Source organism: Leuciscus leuciscus, assembly GCF_965113295.1.
Source record: "Leuciscus leuciscus genome assembly, chromosome: 4".
NCBI classification, from domain to species: Eukaryota; Metazoa; Chordata; class Actinopteri; order Cypriniformes; family Leuciscidae; genus Leuciscus; species Leuciscus leuciscus.
In genome coordinates, this window is record NC_138728.1 from 6,557,297 (window position 1) to 6,575,450 (window position 18,154).

Here is an 18,154-nt window from a genome sequence, read left to right on the forward strand (position 1 = left end):
GTATTTGTAGATTAGTATCCGCTAAGAAAAATTACAATGTATAAAACAATCTGCCCAGCAACCAGACCAATGCCGAACTATATTGCTTTATGTATTATCATTAATATAAAATCCAAGTTACTTTTAGTTGTAAATTAACATTTATTCGTGGACTTTTTGCCGATAAACTTCTGTTTATCTATAAAACGTTTTATGCTCAAAATATTTATTTATGTTTCGATTGACCAATCAGAATGAAGCATTCCAGAAATCTGCAAGCAACGCTTTAAATAAAGTTACTTTTTCCAAGTTATTTTACAAATAACCTTTGATAGTGAAATGACGATATGGTAAACAATTTGAGACACATATTTACATTAAAATCACTTAAAAATGTAAATGCTGCAATTAATTAAATACATACAATACATTCTGAATTTGTAGCACAATGACAGAAAGCTTTTCCATGCAAACAGTGTATTTCTTCTAAAACTGTCTTGTTTTTTATACAAACACACATGCACAAATTACATTATTTTATATATTGAACTTCTTTAATAACAACACATTCTGTCTTTTATCATGTTCAGTACCATTTTTCTGTACAAATGTCACCATTTTCCAAGAAATTGCTGTGAGGGGGAGAGAATGGAAGATGAACAGGCTCTTTAATGCATGATATATGAAATCAAAAGATTAATGGGCCCAAACGGATTATTTGATTGTACACATTTGTGGCACATTTGTGACTTGTGAGGCACATATCAAAGTATACTGAGGTCTTAGAGAAGTACTAGCACCAATTGTAATGTAAACTCTGACATGCATACACTGTCCACATCAGCAAAACACAAGGCTGATACAACAGATCAAACCACAAAACACATCTTTGGTTCTGAATAGAGAAAGGCACATTTGGAGATTGTTCAAAATATCACGGGAGGAGTGCTTGACATGATATATTTACTGTCGACGTTGGATTCCAGAGCATTTACCTACCCAAGCTCATCTCTCCCATTGCCTAAATTTGATATGAATGACCAGGGCAGTCATGTATATAGTTTCCTAAGCTGAAAAGGTTCTGCATTGGTCCATTTGCTTCTCATGATTACTTTGTGAGCCAACAATAAAGCACATCTTCTTAGAGGAAGGGCTTGTGTTGTTAATAGGACTGTCCGTTGGGTTTAGAGAAGAAACCGCATTAAAGTCTCCAGGAAAAGTCCAGCTGTAACTATCAAGGTTGCTGGCAGAATGAAGTATGTGTCCGTTGTAGTTTGTGACGGGCATCTGTAAATCTACCATTGGCGGTTCACTCACGCATCTTCTCAAGGGGGCGTCACTGCACAATAAAAAAGATGACGACATTTAAGACATTTTGATTTTGGCTGTTTAGTGAAATAACATTGATCTCTCATTTCTCATTCTAGGTATAACTTATATTTCACATATTTATTCAAAACACAAAATGAATGAACTTGGATTATTCAAATTTTAAATATTTAAGATTACAGACTTGAAATAAAAAATCAGACGTTCAGCCAACGGTTTGTGACGTCTGAGGCTGAGAGTAACAATTGAACAATTCCTGAGGGATCTTACCTGATCGTCTCTGACGCTGCACCTTTCCAGGCCAGTTTGTAAACACCGCCTGCTACCTCAGCAAGCCAGCGCACATCTGCAGGGACTTCTGGGATCCACTCCCAAAACCTTTCAAACATGAACAGCACACAGCCGAAGTTTAAAAAAATCATCTGGACACAACACTCTGACATCCAGACCCATATCAACAGAGCCTGAAATGGAGTCACTGGGCAATAGAGAGTTCAAGTGATGTTCCTGACCTCTGAGCTGCAGAGTACGCTGATTCCACCGGCAGCGTGTACGGCATCAGCATGTAGGAGGCCACGCGCAGCGGCAGCAAACCAGTCACCTGTGCCAGTAGACCATGCTTTTCTCTACAGGCGTCGCAAAACACTGTTAACACATGCACATCGTATAGATTGAAGTAATACAGTCACAGTCACAATTTAAAGTTAAATAGTACATTCCTCCATTTAAATTGCCCAAATTGTGCTTTTTAAAGGTTCCTAATTTTGTTTTGGAGGTCTCCTACAATATTTTTCTATGCATCCAATATATTTCATATATAATATACATTGCAGCATCACCTCAATTCGCTAAACCCCTCCTTTCCGAGAGCCTCCTCTGCTCTGATTGGTCAGACGGCCCAGTCTGGGCTGCGTTCAACAAAACGCCCTGACAAAAACGTTTTTTTTAAACGGAATAGTTTATCAGTTTATCGTTGAACACCCTGTTCTAACGACGCAAGAGTTGCAACTATGGCAGCCGAGAAGGCCATTCTTTGTGTTCTTTTTGAAGAATTTTCGGAGCCTGATGAAATCTGTATAAATACTGCAAAATACACTCGATGTTACAGTCACTGCCCTCGCCGTCAGGGATTTGTGGAAACTGTGGTTCCTAATTATTGTGATCCAACATTTGCCTCGCATTTCAAGATGAAAAGACAAGCATTTCATAGGATAATCCACTTACCTCCGAGACTGTGTTATGATCTATATGACCTTATTATTTTTATTGAGAGTATTAGGCTTGTCATTATTGCTGATTACTGTTGATATACTATATTTTTACTATAAAACTCTTACGACAAACATGTCTTCTAATATCTTCAATTGTTGCGTATGCAACCGAGCTGCAGCGGACACATTTGTAAACGACTTTACTTGGACCCATTGTGCGAGCTGTCTCTTTAATACCGCGTGGTTTATATGCATGTTGCTGCTGATTGGACTGACATTTCAAACCCCGTTGCACACAGTTTCCAGGAAACAAGTCGTTCATCCCGGAAAATGTAGCAAAACGTTTGAGCTTGAATGTGCCCCTGTTGTGATTGGTCAACTCTGCTCTGATTGGTCAGATGGCCCAGTCTGTTGTGATTGGTCTACTCTGCTCTGATTGGTCAGATGGTCCAGTCTGTTGTGATTGGTCAACTCTGCTCTGATTGTTCAGATGGCCCAGTCTGTTGTGATTGGTCAACTCTGCTCTGATTGTTCAGATGGCCTAGTCTGTTGTGATTGGTCTACTCTGCTCTGATTGGTCAGGTGGCCCAGTCTGTTGTGATTGGTCTACTCTGCTCTGATTGGTCAGGTGGCCCAGTCTGTTGTGATTTGTCAACTCTGCTCTGATTGGTCAGATGGCCCAGTCTGTTGTGATTGGTCAACTCTGCTCTGATTGGTCAGATGGCCCAGTCTGTTGTGATTGGTCTACTCTCCTCTGATTGATCAGATGGCCCAGTCAGTTGTGATTGGTCTACCGCTTACAGCTAGTGTCAAAAACGAAACGCACATTACCACATCTGAATTTCATGCATCTTCAGCACTTGATACACAGTGATACCAACAGTAATGATGGCATAGGTTTTACCATATCAATTCGAGCTCAAGTCCTCATCCTTTGAAAGCACATGCAACAGCGTCATCTCGGGTCATTGAAGACATTGTTTGCGGGCAGCCATTATGCAAATTTGTAACAAATTCATAAGACTGGAATTACTGATGACTCTTTTCAGCAGTTCAGAATCGGTTCTTTCTTTTGGGAGACATGAACTCTATTTATCGTGCACTTTGATTTTTGAAACTTTGCATAGCTTTTACATTCACAAACAGCTATATTACACACTACATGAAAGGTAATATCTGGAATATCTGACATTAAGTATAATTCAGTGCTACCTTTCTTAATGGGCGTTGGCAGGTTATCGACAAGCTGTTCATCCAACCACCAGTGGTGTTTTCTCAAAAGGCGGAGTCTCCGCAGAACCCACTCTTTTGTGGTTTCTACCACGACAGGATTCTGATTGCCTGGGCAGCAGCAGGTGGGAGACGCCTGAATCAGAGCCATGTCTGCTCTAGGACACGCCGCTTGGAGCAAATCTATAAAGAGACATCACCGGTTATCTTCTAAACTGCAGCACATATCATATATGGCATAACGTCTGAATGAACATTTGAGATAAAGAGATACTAAAGATAAAAAGCACTCACTGTTTTCCTGGAGAAATCGGAAGGCGTCTTTATATCCACTCTGACACATCTCTGCCAGCTCCTGCCAAACACATGCAGAGACCATGATTTAGTTCATTATTAAAAATGAAATGAATTAAATGATGCTTGGATAAATATGAACATGAATGACTCCAATGAAATAAGAAATAGGGATTTTCTAACTACACTTAACTCTGGATTCATTTTTCTTAACCATTTAAAACCGGATAGAAATGACAGGAAATTATCATGGCAAATTAAAGGTACAATATGCAAGATATTTTTGCCGCTAGAGGGCGCTACATTCCAAACAACAACAACGGCGTAGCTTGATGGCGATGTGAAGGAGCGTGGAATGATGGGAACTGTCGTTTTAAACTCCACCGTGGATGTAAATCAGTCAGACGGGAATCGAAAAATCATGTTCATGGATGAGGCTAAGTTCTATTTTTATAAATGTTGCGTTTAATGACATGCTTTTTGTGGCGAGGGGGGCGTGGCTCAGCGCGGTCTGTGATGGGAGAGAGAAGAGACGAGCAAGTAGGTCAAGTGCAAATGACGAACACCTGTGTCTTATTGCAGTATTATTGGCGTGGAGAGACCGCTTATAAGCCGCGCTGGAACGAGAGAGAGACTGGAGAGAAAATTGGACGCAGAGGAAGAAAACCAGTGGATCCGGGCTCTCATTTTTGAACTGTTTTGTGCCGTCGCGGTTGCCACGGTGAATGCGCGTTGTGCGCGGCTTTTGTTTGTTTTGCTTTATTTTAATAAAGTACGAGTCCCAGTCACGCCGATCCCTGTCTTCTTCCTTCCTGACTCTTAAACCTCATCACACTTTTATTTCATTAAAATGAATTAACCGCAAGAAAAGTAAGGTTTAATACTAAATTGGTTATCATAGATGTTACTGTATTTGTTGAATTCATTGTTGTGATAACGCTGCGCAGTTTTACGTGTTCTAAACAACTGTTGTAAAAGTACATTCGAACATGCCCACATCATTTGCCAAAATACTGATTAATCTTTATGTATAACACATGCTATGTTTATTTACATGGCCATAAACACCAGACGTGATAAACAATGTCAATAAACTAAACACAAACCTAAAGCAATAATACTTTCCTTACATAACTATTACCGAATGCTACATTTGGAAAATATAAAATTAAGCATGCTTTGTCGACAGAACCAGCTGCAATCGGTAAAGAATAATTGTGTTCCATAACGACTGCAAGAAACAAGCTAAAGTTTGTAGCTTGATAGACGCTACAATTACAACTTCCGCATTTGTCCAGGACTCCACGCAGTACGAGCGGAAACCGAGGGTAACGCGGATATGACGCAATTGACTGGCGACTCCCAGCTCCCCCCTGCTCTAACGCCCCGTTTCCTTGGATAAAATCGCAATTTTCTCACGATTTAAAAATAGTTGGAAACATTTGGGATATTGTAAGTAATCAACTTAACAAAATATATAACACTGGCCTTGAGATTTTGGGATATTTTAATGCAAAATTCGTACATATTGTACCTTTAAATGGGTGAAAACTAAGATGTCGTTATAAAATAAATTAAATGATCCAAAATATACATCAAAGTGAGACTGCTAATCTACAGTAAATACGTTTTAGGGTCACCATAAGATCTAAATTTGATAATTCTTGTTTTTTTATGGAATATTGTACTATTTTATAAATGATTTATTTGTGTACATCAATATTTTTTATTTTTATTATTCACATGCCCTCGTAATCTTTAATTAAAACAACTTCCCTCCCCACTAGCAGCAACATCTAATCTCTTCTCTGATGACGTGTTCACTCACATGAGATCGACCAATAGCAAGCCACAATCATCCAATCAATTCCCCATGGACAAAACCAAGTCCTCTCCTACATTTTTTCTTGTTCGAGAAGCTGTTTCACTCAGATATACACAACTTCTGTTTCATGCCGACTTTAAGTTTTATGCTTATGTTGAAATCTGAGATTTGGAAATGTACTGCGCATGTTCTAGGAAGACCAAAGGTGCATCTAACAGCCACTGAGCAATAAATATGAGGCATTTAACAGCACGTTTCTCAAAGGCATAATAAGACGGTGATTGTGTAATTGCATTGCAGCTCAGGCATGTGAATGTGTGTGCTTGGTGTTCTTACTTTGGGCTCTGGGGGGAACAATGCTTTGCTCAGTCTGTACATGTTGTCACGATTGACTTGTATGCTAGTGTTTGTGAAACGAAGTTCATGAAAGCTGGGGGAATTGTCTTTTGGGCAGATATCACACTCTCCTGAGAATGGAGAAACGGTGATGGTGTTCTTCAGCTCCGACTGGGGCAGATTATCACTGATTCCACCATCCACATAACGCTGATGAGAAAGAAAAAGAGAGAGATGTGCTATTTTAGGTCTCATTGATCATTCTTTGATGAGATTTTTTTTTAAATATATCTATATAGACACACACACACATTCTTGTACATCTATATTTATAAGGACATTCATTGACACAATGCAATCTCTAGCTGCTTACCCTAACCTTACCCATCACAACTAAGTGCCTAACCTGAACCCTTACCCTAAACCGACCCTTAACCTAAAACCAAGTCTTGACCCTCAAACAGGCCTTTAAAGGGGTCTCAGAAAGTGAGGACCGGCCAAAATGTCCTCACTTTACTCTCTTTGTCCTCACAAAGATAGTTGTACACACACACACACACACACACACACACACACACACACACACACACACACACACACATTCTATGGTTTTATGTATCAGGAAATCATCTGGTTCTTGGCAGGTCTGAAAATCAGGTCAATACAACCTCAAATGAACAACAACATGACATGACATATTACACTGTGTCATTATTTATTTAACAAAAATAAAGCCAAAATAGTGGTGAGGGGGTGATGATCTGGGCTTGTTTTGCAGCCACAGGACCTGGGCACCTTGCAGTCATTGAGTCGACCATGAACACAAGAATGGCTGAAAAAGAAAAGAATCAATGCGTTGTACTGGCCCAGTCAAAGTCCAGACCTCAACCCGATTGAAATGCTGTGGCGGGACCTTAAGAGAGCTGTGCATAAACAGATGCCCACAAACCTCAAAGAAACGAAGCAACGTTGTAAAGAAGAGTGGGCAAAAACTCCTTCACAACGATGTGAGAGACTTATAAGTCCCATAAGAAAATGATTACTTTAAGTTATTGCTGCAAAAGGTGTTTCTACGAGCAATTAAATCATAGGGCGTACTTAGATTGTCACACGTCTTCTCCATTCTGGCTTTATTTTTGTTAAATAAATAATGTCATGTGTTGTTGACCTGCTAAAGACCAGATGATGTTTTATTATGTCCTGACACTTAAAACCATAGATTTCAAAAGAGTGTCCATTCTTTTTCACATGACAGTATAAATACAGTACAGGCCAAAAGTTTGGACACATTACTATTTTTAATGTTTTTGAAAGAAGTTTCTTCTGCTCAAGCCTGCATTTATTTGATCAAAAATACAGATTTTTTTTCTTATATATTGTGATATATTATTACAATTTAAAATAATTGGTTTTCAATTTATTATACTTTAAATTATCATTTATTTCTGTGATGCAAAGCTGAATTTTCAGGATCATTACTCCAGTCTATCACATGATCCTTTAGATATCATTCTAATATGATGATTTATTATCAAAGTTGGAAACAGTTCTGCTGCTTAATATTTTTTCATAACCTGTGATACTTTTTTAGGATACTTTGATGAAGAAAAAAAAAGAAGAAAAAAAAAAGAAAAAAAGAAGCAAATGTTTTAAAAATAGAAATCTTTTGTAACAACAATATACACTACTGGTCAGTAATTTGGGGTCAGTAATTTTTTTTCTTTCTTTTTTTGAAATAAATCAATACTTTTATTCAGGAAGGATGTGTTAAATTGATAAAAAGTGATAGTAAAGAAGATTTATATTATTATACATTTTGTTTAGTTTTTTTTGAATAAATGCAGTTCTTTTTAACCTTTTCTTCATCAAATATATTAGTCAGCAGAACTGTGTCCAACACTCATAATAAATCAGAATATTAGAATGATTTCTAAAGGATCATGTGATAGACTGGAGTAATGATCCTGAAAATTCGAGCTTTGCATCTCAGAAATAAATGATAATTTAAAGTATAATAAATTGAAAACCAATTATTTTAAATTGTAATAATATATCACAATATTAAAAATTTTTTCTGTATTTTTGATCAAATAAATGCAGGCTTGATGAGCAGAAGAAACTTCTTTCAAAAACATTAAAAATAGTAATGTGTTCAAACTTTTGGCCTGTACTGTATGTCTAAATAATATGTATTTGTTTTATACATTTATAATTGAACATTTTATGTATAAAATACATATTCTTTTAAATACAGATGTTTTTTATAAATGTAGTATTTTTTTCCAAATTTAAAGTACAAATATTACATGCAACCTCTATATTAATGTCAACAAGCTGAATATATAATAATTATATATTTTGTACAGATTATACAATTATACTCCCCCCCCCCCCTCCAAATAAACAGTTTCAATATAGAATGTAAAATATACCTAAAATTCTTTTTAAGTTTTTCATTTAGAGAACAATAAAATAATATATATACATTTTAGAACCACTATTTTGATAAAAGTTTTATAATATAAAGGAAGCCACCCCACATTCACCAGATCCTAATGACTAAATGATAGCTAGCCAGAACGCAGCACTTTATTGATCCCTGATGGGACATGTGTTGTTTGTAATGAGGCATTTGCAGGCTCTCGCGAGTTCAGGGTGGGCTGATTCAGGACTGGTGGTGTGATCAGACCACAAGACTTATATAACAGCCTTTATAGGTCAACTTCACAGCTTAAATTTACTCAATGAACCACTTTAGCCACAGCTTAATCTACTTAAAGTTTTGATAGATTTTCATTAATCTGGCTTTCTTATTTTTTTAATGCAAGTCATGATTAGTAATTGGCATGTGTATGAGTAAAGTCTCATCTGTAGTGCCTGAATAAAGTCCAGACACATTGTTCCATACAGTAACTAAATAATGAACAGCACTGGGCTGAAACTATCAAGGTAAACAGAGACGAAGCTTTACAGGAACTGTTTGACCTCTCCGCTATTTCTATACATTGAAGTCTCCTCCCCTTTCTAAAGAACAAGTACACAATGTACAGACTATAGAGAGGAGGGTGGTTTATTTGCAGACACACTAGGTAACAGGTCTACCAGAAGATCTTGATCAAAACAATAAGCACGTTTAATAGTCTTATTCAGGCCAATGTTAGGTCAGTGTGCCCCAGTGACTCAATTCTCTGAAGTGCAATGAACTCCAGTTGTAATGTCCCAATTCTTCCATATGAAATAACATCCAACTTTCTATCCATGTCACCTCATACATTGCCTCATGGATTGGCTGAAGTTAAAAATGACATCATTTCTGTTATGAACTTTAATACTTACCACACCACGGAAGGCAGGAGGGATTAAACCACAATATACGGGAATGAAAGAGCTACAAACAAGAGCCTGGGAATGGAGAGAAAACAGAAAGTGAAAATAGAGTTAAAGCAGTGTTATTTATTAGGGCCGGGTTAAAAATATCGATATCTCTATTTTAATCGATTCTCATTTTGAAGATTCGATATCAATTCTTAAATCCCAAGAATCGATCTTTTAAATAAAGCTTTGTAGCGCCTCCCATCCAATAAATTGCAATAAACTTTGTGCTTTGTTACTTCTGATATGATCCAAAGTTTCAGAGTTCAAACTTGTCACTTTTATTACGAAAATTAAACAATAAACATAATTTTGGCTTTAATGTGCCGTGACAGATCGCTGTAACGCCTCAGATCACGTGAACTGATCATCTCTTTCGCTTTACTATTAGTTACAGCACGAAATAAAAATGAATGAACATCAGAAGGTATGTTGAAAGATACAGTGCAAATTACTGAATTCTGAATCATGTCTCATGTAATCACTCAATCAGTGTTTCAACCGTTGGAGAGACGTCAAGGAAACAGCTTGTAAATGTAACGTAATATTACATTTACCTCAGAAAAGCCATTAACTGAATATAAACTTGTTAGTCAGCTAGATAAATGAAGTCTCTTTTTGCTAAATATATTACATATTCATTAATCTGTTCTTTAATAATAATATTTTTATGACAGCCATCATTTAAATGTTTATATAAAAAAATTTGTAGAAACATATATGTTGTTATAAATTAAAAATTATAAAATTATTATAAAAAGTTCCTTAAGTGTAATTTAAATGCAAGTAGCCTACTAATCAGTTAATTCTAACCTTTAATATTATAGTGATGTACCAACTGTAGTTGAGAAATATTTTTTTCCTTGAGGAAATTTGCCATGTACTGTACCCGACAGGCCCCAATTAATCAATATTGAATCAAATCATGAAATTTGTGTCAATCCCCAGCATTTATATACTAGTATAGTATGTATTATGATTTTGAATAAGCTTTTCATTTTATATTTTTAATTTGAATGAGGTTTTTGTTATTTTTGTGCTTTTTAAAAAATATTTATATTTTGCTTTAATTAATTATTTTATTGCAGTTCTAGTTTTAGCCATGTTAGTACTTCAACTATGAATTATTTCATTTCAGTTATAGTTTCCAAAGTCTTTTAAGTTCTTAATCTCGTGTTTTTACTCAGCTAAAGCAATAAATCTGAAATTATTTTAAATTGCATTTTTGCCATACCATGATATTGTTATGACCCAGACAGAATCTGCAGCTTGTTTGTACTTTACTTTGCACTACTTTTGAGGGAATTCTGGTTCTTAAATGTGTTCAGCTGAGCTCTTTTGACATCTGAAATGAGCTTAACCGCAATATTCAATAATGAACAAGCACTGGGATTTGCCTAATGATTCTTGGAAACTCCTCCAATGATATTTAATGACATAATTTTAAGAGCATTATCATCATGAGAATTAGTGTGATGTCATGTTATGGCCCCATGAAATCATTTTCATATAGATAACGGTATATAAACGTGGGTTATTAAAGTAATAAAAGTGTTGACAGAAAATCATGTTTCTATGTTAAAGTGATGCCCTCACCTGGATGAGTTCATCTTTGGAGCTGAAGTCCGACACCAGAACATTCTGCCCGTCCATGACCCGTGTAAGTGACACACACAGTCGCCCGGAGGCCAGCGTGTGCGCATTGGACGGCAGGTCGCGGTACAGGCCTTCACGTAGCACCTTTACTATGTTGAATGTTGGGTGCAAAGGGCCCAGATTACGCTTCCGTGCCTCCTTGGCAACGTTGATGACATCTTCACAACACTTCTCTACAGCAATGAAAAGAAACGGACACAAAAAGTGGATTTAAGAAATATGAAAAGGAAGTCAAGAACATAAAATTAACAAAAATGAACTGTAATACAGATATTGCACATTATTATTAGTAACACACAATCTCTGATCCTGTAATAAACCAAAGGTTGAACATAAACCTGAATCAGCTTTCTAGTTCAGATATAACACGAAAGTGAAAGAATACAGTCATGCAGATGATATCACACAGACTTCCACCTTTGAGATTTACCAAACATGATAATGGTTTCAGAATTAACTGTATTTGATTATGCATTGCTTGCATGCTTAAAAAATGAAATAAGCTGCCTTCTAAATTCAAGTCTAGTAGGAATTGTGTGACTTGGTGACTATACCCGAAAAAGATGTTTAGTAAAAAAAAAAAAAACTAAATTCAGTCTGTTTATCATAAGCAATCCTGTCTCTTCTATCCATTTAAGGCAGGAAAATGCAGAAATCCCCTAGAAAACTCAAATCAGCAAAATGACTCAAAAGTCTAGTTAAGCTGCCTACAAAGACAGCACTTTTGAAAGGGACAAGCTGATGATCATACCTAAGCACGCCTCAGTAGTGAGCACGGATGCAGTGAGAGCCCCTGCCGAGGCTCCGTAGATCTTAGTGGCCCCGCGGAGCAGATACGGCGCTTGCTCCTGAAGACAGCTCGCAACACCGATGTGATAGACCCCTAAAAACCCGCATCCAGCGAACGACAGATTCCACCCTTCCTTTAAATCAAACATGACTGCGGCAAAATCTCAGGCTGTTCTTGCTCGCGTTGTAACTAATAGCATGCCTTCTGTAAAGGTGCTTGCTTGTCTCTGTGCAGAAGGAGTTGCTCGCTGATGTTTAGGAGTTTTGCTTTAGAGTTATTGCGTCTGTCAGCATTGGAGCCAATAGGAAACGTGCTGCATAATAAAGGTAGAAAAGGGGCGTAAGCAAGTTCCTGAATAGGCGGGGCTTGTTTCTTCAGTCCACACTGCGCCTTCTCTCCACAACGTTGTCACGTGGTTTGCGTTACATTCGCCCTATTGTTTTTACAGTCTATGCATTCGCCAAGCCAGACCAATCACAATAGCTTAAAATTATAACATTAGGGACCAATTTTACAGACAGGGGTTGACATTAACCTAAAGCCAGGATTAGGCCTTAATTAGGACATTTAAGTAGGGCTAGCTTTTATAAACGTGCCTTCGAAAAAAAACATTACTGGTGTGCATCTTGAGACAATGGCACTGGCATATTTTAGTGCAAGTTGCTTTCAGATAAAACAGCTCATTAATGCATTTTAGTCTCGGACTGGAGGGTTTAAGCAATTTAATTGAGACTTCTTGTATAATTTATATAGGGCTATATCAAATAGCCTAACAATACTTGTAATGATGACATTTAAACAATTATAATTCTTAGAGTACAAATGTGTCCAGGCAAAATTCATTCTGAGAATTGAATACAGCTCAGTAGATGCTTTTGTTACTGCTACTAGTTCTCCAAGTTATCAGTAGGCATTTAAAACACTCTAATTTGATATTCATATCATTAACAAACATTATTAGTCATTACATAATGCTAAAAATAGCCTAGATCGTATAGCCTGATATATTGGCTTCAATATACACTCGTATTTAAGTGTACATGCATGATAAAATGTGTGCTTTGACTGAGAAATCAGTCAAACGTGATATGAGTGTTTTATTGTAGGCTATTAAAGCATGAACGGATTCAGCTTTCTCACTCAGCAACCACAATTTGATAGTTTTACTTGTAGAAACGCGTTGTTTATTTACATAACTGATGAAGAGCTGGCGTGCTCGAGGATCCGCCCCGGACGACTGACTGGTGCTGATGCTGAGCATCACTGAGAGAATCCTATTACATCATCTCTACGCCACCTGATTGGCTGAAGGTCAAGGCGCAAGCAAAGCGGAACGTCTTTACCAAACAATCAAGGGCTGGTGGATATTAAATGCGTCCTCTTCTCCCCAAATCTTTTTTAAAAAATCAATCCCAACGAGCTTTTCGTGCTGTAATCGTTTGAAAGCATGGCGGAAAGCGAGGTGGATACGCCGAGCACCCCGATTGAATACGAGAGCAAATACTTCGAATATCATGGAGTTCGACTCCCTCCTTTCTGCAGGGGCAAGATGGACGAGATCGCCAACTTTTCGCTAAGAAGTAGCGACATATGGATCGTTACATACCCCAAATCAGGTATGAAATCATATAGCTTCAGTTTACATGCGCACGCTTTTCCTATAGCGGATGCAGAGGTGTTTTACCAAAATAAACGGTCATCACTGTACGTCACTTTTTTGCATATTTATTTTTCGACAATATGATTTAGATTGCATCAAAGCATGTTTCAGATAGCTTGTGAATATAATAAAATGAATAAAAACAAACACTAATATGCATATTTATATAGCATGTTTAGCATGCATATGTTATATAGCACTTCTAGACGATGAAAAATATGTTTACTTCTATGTGTCTCATCAACGGCCTGGATGGCATTTGCAATATTATTAGTTTCAAACATTAATAATTTTCAAAATATTATAAAATCAGCCCTAATCATGTCTGGTCCACCCTGAGAGTCTGATGGCCACCTTACATCTTAGATGATGAGTTTGATTAAAAAGAAATAAGGTGTAAAGTTGCTTATTTTAGAGATTGTGTGATGTTTGGTTAATAAGAATGACAAATCAGAATTCTGGGTGCGTGTTTGTATTGTGTGTTGATGTGAAATAAAAACAGCAAGATGAAATGTTTGCCATGCCCACACGTGTTCATTCACTGCAGAGGCGCTGTTTCCTTTTAGGATATATTGCTCCCTCTCCCACGCATGCTTGTCAGTTTACTTGTGTAATAAGGCTGCTGAAAACAGACAAACTTTGCATCAAAAAAAGCAAGTTAGACTGGAACGTGCATATGCATTACATTACTTTCAAACCTGCTTGTGATTTTGAAAAGCCAAAAAGAAAACATTCCTTGGCTTGTAAACAACATTAGGACAGTGTAAATGATATACCATGATTGCACCGTTATAGAGAGAAGAATTGAGAGGTAGACAGATGGCAGTGAGAGAGTAAGAAGGGTCTGAAATGGCCTGGCTTTGCAGAGGATGTTGTGTCGCACCAGCATCTGTGTAATTGAGTCCGGAGAGCCGAGGGAAGGCCGAGCTCTGCTGCGTTACACACTGAAATGTGTGTCTCCAGCGGGGCCGTGATGGATGACAGGTCAACACTGTCACACGTTGCACTGCCAGTCGAATCTGCAGAGTAAACAGAGATTGCCTTGTTGATACTGTAGGTGTTGTGGGAATGGGGGAGTCAAACATTACAAGCTTCTCGATACTTCTCAAATAAAAACGAAATCAACCGAGGAAGTTTGCTATAGTGCATAATGTATGATTTTTATTTTATTTTGAGTGACTCATTTTGTTTTCCAGTCCAGTGGGAGGAAGTGGCCATTAGGAGGGTCATGTGACCCTGTTGGTGTGTTTTCTTGAAGCGGATTGATTTTGTATGCAAAAATCAGTTGCAAATCAAACATTCACTCATGTTTTTCATCACTTTTATTTGACTGTCAAGAAAGGAGTAAAATTGATTTAAAATGGATTAATAAACCCACGTCATCGTCGTACTGACACATAGACCCTCCTTATGTTTGTTATGCCCATAAAATTAGTTCCAGATCTTTAAAGAAGCTAACATAAGACTGTTTACAAAACATTATTCTAGGAATTTGTGCAGCAAATCAAGATTTTTTTTTTGTTGACATAATTACATATAGAGACCTGGTGGGGTTGTATTCATTTCTGTGTGTTTCTGTGTATGTTGTTCCTGTAAAAGTAAGCATGCAGAATGTAATGTTCTCTAATCATCATTAATGATGTACTGAATCCAATCAATGAGAGTTTAATGTACAGTAATGGTCAAAAGTGATTCGTTGTTAATGACCCTATACAAGTTCGATTGAACCATCAAAATATGAGGAACATATTTTCTTTAAAAAAAAATATGAGGGAAGAATAAACCCCTAGGTTTTAATCTGGCAAAAGTATTTAGCAAAAAAGGCAAAAACCACAGCTACAGGTTTATTTATGCAAAAACATAATGCATAGAAAAACTAAATGCTCACAGGAAAGTCATACATACAACATGATCAGTTATTAATATTTAGTTGGTTCTCTCTTGTGTTTGCATGTGTTCATGATTTCTTTGTATAACAGCTTGGCCAAAAATTATGTCTGCAAAATTTGCCATGTTTCATTGCGTTATCACAAACAATTGAATCTAAACACAACTATGCAATATGATTACTAAATCTTTAACACATTTTTAAGAAAGGGTGAAGATGTCAATTTTCCTAGGCTAGACATCACTTTTGGCCACTACTGTACACTGTCAGAAATAGGGGTACAGTAGGAGTCCATTTCTGTCCCCCAAGGTACACCTTTTTTGACCTGAGGGTCAAAAAGCATTAAAAGGTACATATATGTACTGTTTCTTTTAGAGGTTAAGGTACAATATTGTACCCTTGAGGGTACAGACCCAGTGACAAGCCATTGTACCCCTAAAGGTACAATTATGTACTTTATTTTCTGAGAGTGTATATGATTTCCCTCCCAAAAAACAAGAAAAAAAGAAAAGAAAAAAAAAGAAAAAGACAAGAAAAACATAATACATTTACCATTTAAAGCATTTAGCTAATTCTGATGTTGCTATACACAAAGTCCAACCTAATTTTTTTTTACACTATCCGTATAACTATTCCAATAGCTGTTAATAGATAAAATTAATGGTTGAATGTTTAATGGAGAACCTCAACTGGCTATATGTCATTTATAGGTTATACATACGTTATATATATACGGCATAATACGTTATATGGTTACATTATATAATTGCATAATATATAACAACTCGCACCAGGGCCCCGGATACCCTAGCTATGGCCCAGTGTATGATTATATGCATTTTAGAATAACTTGATTGTCCTTTTAAGAGGAAGCGCCCGTCAGAAGACATTATGTGTTTATTCTGTTATTTAATGAAGTTAATTTATACTTATCTGCTCTCAAATCAACCAAGAGTAAACTAAACTGCTCGATGAGAGCGAAAGAGACACATTATGATCATTTCAAGGTCATTTTTGCATTATGCCTTTGTTTTGTGCTCCCATAAGGCCTGAAAACTCATAAAGAAAAATGAGTTCTGCTGAATTGGCAAAACTACTACTAAACAACCTCAACTAAACGGAAGATAGTCACATGCCGGCCTGTTATTTTCATCTAAAATGAGCAAAAATAAGAAGTGAAAGAGGACACTGATACGCCTCCACACACGCACACACACACAAAACAAAGAGTGAGAAAATAAAATCTACTTGATTATATACACTCTATACGATCAGTCCACAAACTTGCATTTTTCCTGCTTTTTAGAGGATCCAAATAAAACTTTCCAGGCTTTAAAGGCTCTTTTGTCAGTCGTCTAATGCTTGTCATGTGTTTCTGTCTTGCATCATTACTCTTACAATTAATTTGTTATGGCTTATAAATATTTCATTTGTACATTTTGTGCAAGATGTTTTCTTGGAATGTGACATCTTCCTGTTGGTCAGTACATTCAACAAAATATCCTTTTATTAACATCAAAACTAAATGTCAGAACAAACATATTATATATAACAAATACATAAATAAAATTAAAATATCAGATCTTCACCCGTTATCAATAGTAATTCTGTAGGATGATTTAAACGGAGGGGCTGCTCTTCATTAGCTGGGATGGTCAAAACTATTAAAAAAGAAAAGAAAATAATTATTATCAAGATATCTAAAAATAAAATAAAATGGAATGTTTTTAAAATGGTTTTGGGGTTGCAGGTCAGGCTATATTCAGGCAAATGCATGCGTTTACTAATACTCAATTCAGTTAAGTGCAGCAGGCAAAGTCATCTTTTTCCCATCAATAATACATCCGATATGGCTTTGCTTCCTGCCTCTCACACACACAGGCACCAGTTTGTTACAGGAGGTGGTGTATCTGGTGAGCCAGGGTGCGGACCCAGATGAAATCGGCCTCATGAATATTGATGAGCAGCTTCCTGTGTTGGAATACCCACAGCCGGGGCTGGAGATTATCCAGGTAAACTCTCTCTCACGTGCACAGATTTACCAAAACTATGGCCATCAGCATGAGAATGCTGACCTCTGACCTCTTTGACTGACAAACTGCAGTTTTATTTGTTGTTTACGTAGGAACTGACGTCGCCTCGTCTGATCAAAAGCCACCTGCCGTACCGATTCCTGCCCACAGCCATGCACAACGGTGAAGGCAAGGTCAGCTGGAACACAGTGCAACATGTTAATCATGACTTTCACACAAAACTTTCTCTATTATTATACATACCATTGATACCTTTATTCAGCAAGGATGCAATAAAGTGTTTAGAAGTGACAGTAAAGACATTTATAACATTACAAAATATTTCTGTTTCAAATATATGAGTTCTTTTGACATTTCTATTCAATCAAAGCATCCTGAAAAAATGTTCACAGTTTCCACAAAAATATTAAGTAGCACAACTGTTCTCAACATTGAAAATAATAAGAAATGTTTCTTTACCAGCAAATTAGCATATTAGAATGAGGGATCATGTGACACTGAAGACTGGAGTAATGATTCAACTTTGCCATCACAGGAATTAATTACATTTT

The 18,154-nt window shown here is 36.8% G+C and overlaps 2 protein-coding genes across 3 annotated transcripts in view; one reads left to right on the top strand and one right to left on the bottom strand.

Moving 5' to 3' along the window:
- Positions 1–511: 511 nt before the first annotated feature.
- pnpla3 (patatin-like phospholipase domain containing 3) lies at positions 512–12,309 on the bottom strand. The gene is made up of 9 exons (XM_082167085.1): positions 11,984–12,309; positions 11,173–11,405; positions 9,541–9,606; positions 6,205–6,414; positions 4,044–4,104; positions 3,732–3,932; positions 1,821–1,953; positions 1,579–1,686; positions 512–1,318 (listed from the first exon to the last, which is right to left on the bottom strand). Exons 1-9 carry the CDS (start codon positions 12,168–12,170, stop codon positions 1,045–1,047), a joined length of 1,473 nt encoding a protein of 490 aa, XP_082023211.1. The 5' UTR covers positions 12,171–12,309; the 3' UTR covers positions 512–1,044.
- Positions 12,310–13,305: 996 nt separating this feature from the next.
- The window catches only part of sult4a1 (sulfotransferase family 4A, member 1), an 11,817-nt gene continuing 6,968 nt past the window's right edge, over positions 13,306–18,154 (top strand). Inside the window, exons 1-3 of one of the 2 annotated variants that reach the window (XR_014205273.1) lie at positions 13,306–13,638; positions 17,452–17,582; positions 17,696–17,776. Coding sequence is in view for 1 of the 2 variants with exons in the window: in XM_082167101.1 (XP_082023227.1) it covers positions 13,470–13,638; positions 17,452–17,582; positions 17,696–17,776 (381 nt within the window). In the remaining variant the exon portion in view is untranslated. The remainder of the gene's footprint in view (positions 13,639–17,451; positions 17,583–17,695; positions 17,777–18,154) is intronic. The other variant, XM_082167101.1, reaches the window with a different exon arrangement.

Bases quoted from the DNA above. Each gene is read 5' to 3' on its own strand.
- pnpla3 (XM_082167085.1), bottom strand. From the start codon at position 12,170: ATGTTTGATTTAAAGGAAGGGTGGAATCTGTCGTTCGCTGGATGCGGG. The intron at 4,105-6,204 runs GTAAGAACACCA...TGTGTTTGGCAG, and splicing joins TGTTCCCCCCAGAGCCCAAA to GAGCTGGCAGAGATGTGTCA. The intron at 1,687-1,820 runs GTCAGGAACATC...CATGTTTGAAAG, and splicing joins GCGTACTCTGCAGCTCAGAG to GTTTTGGGAGTGGATCCCAG.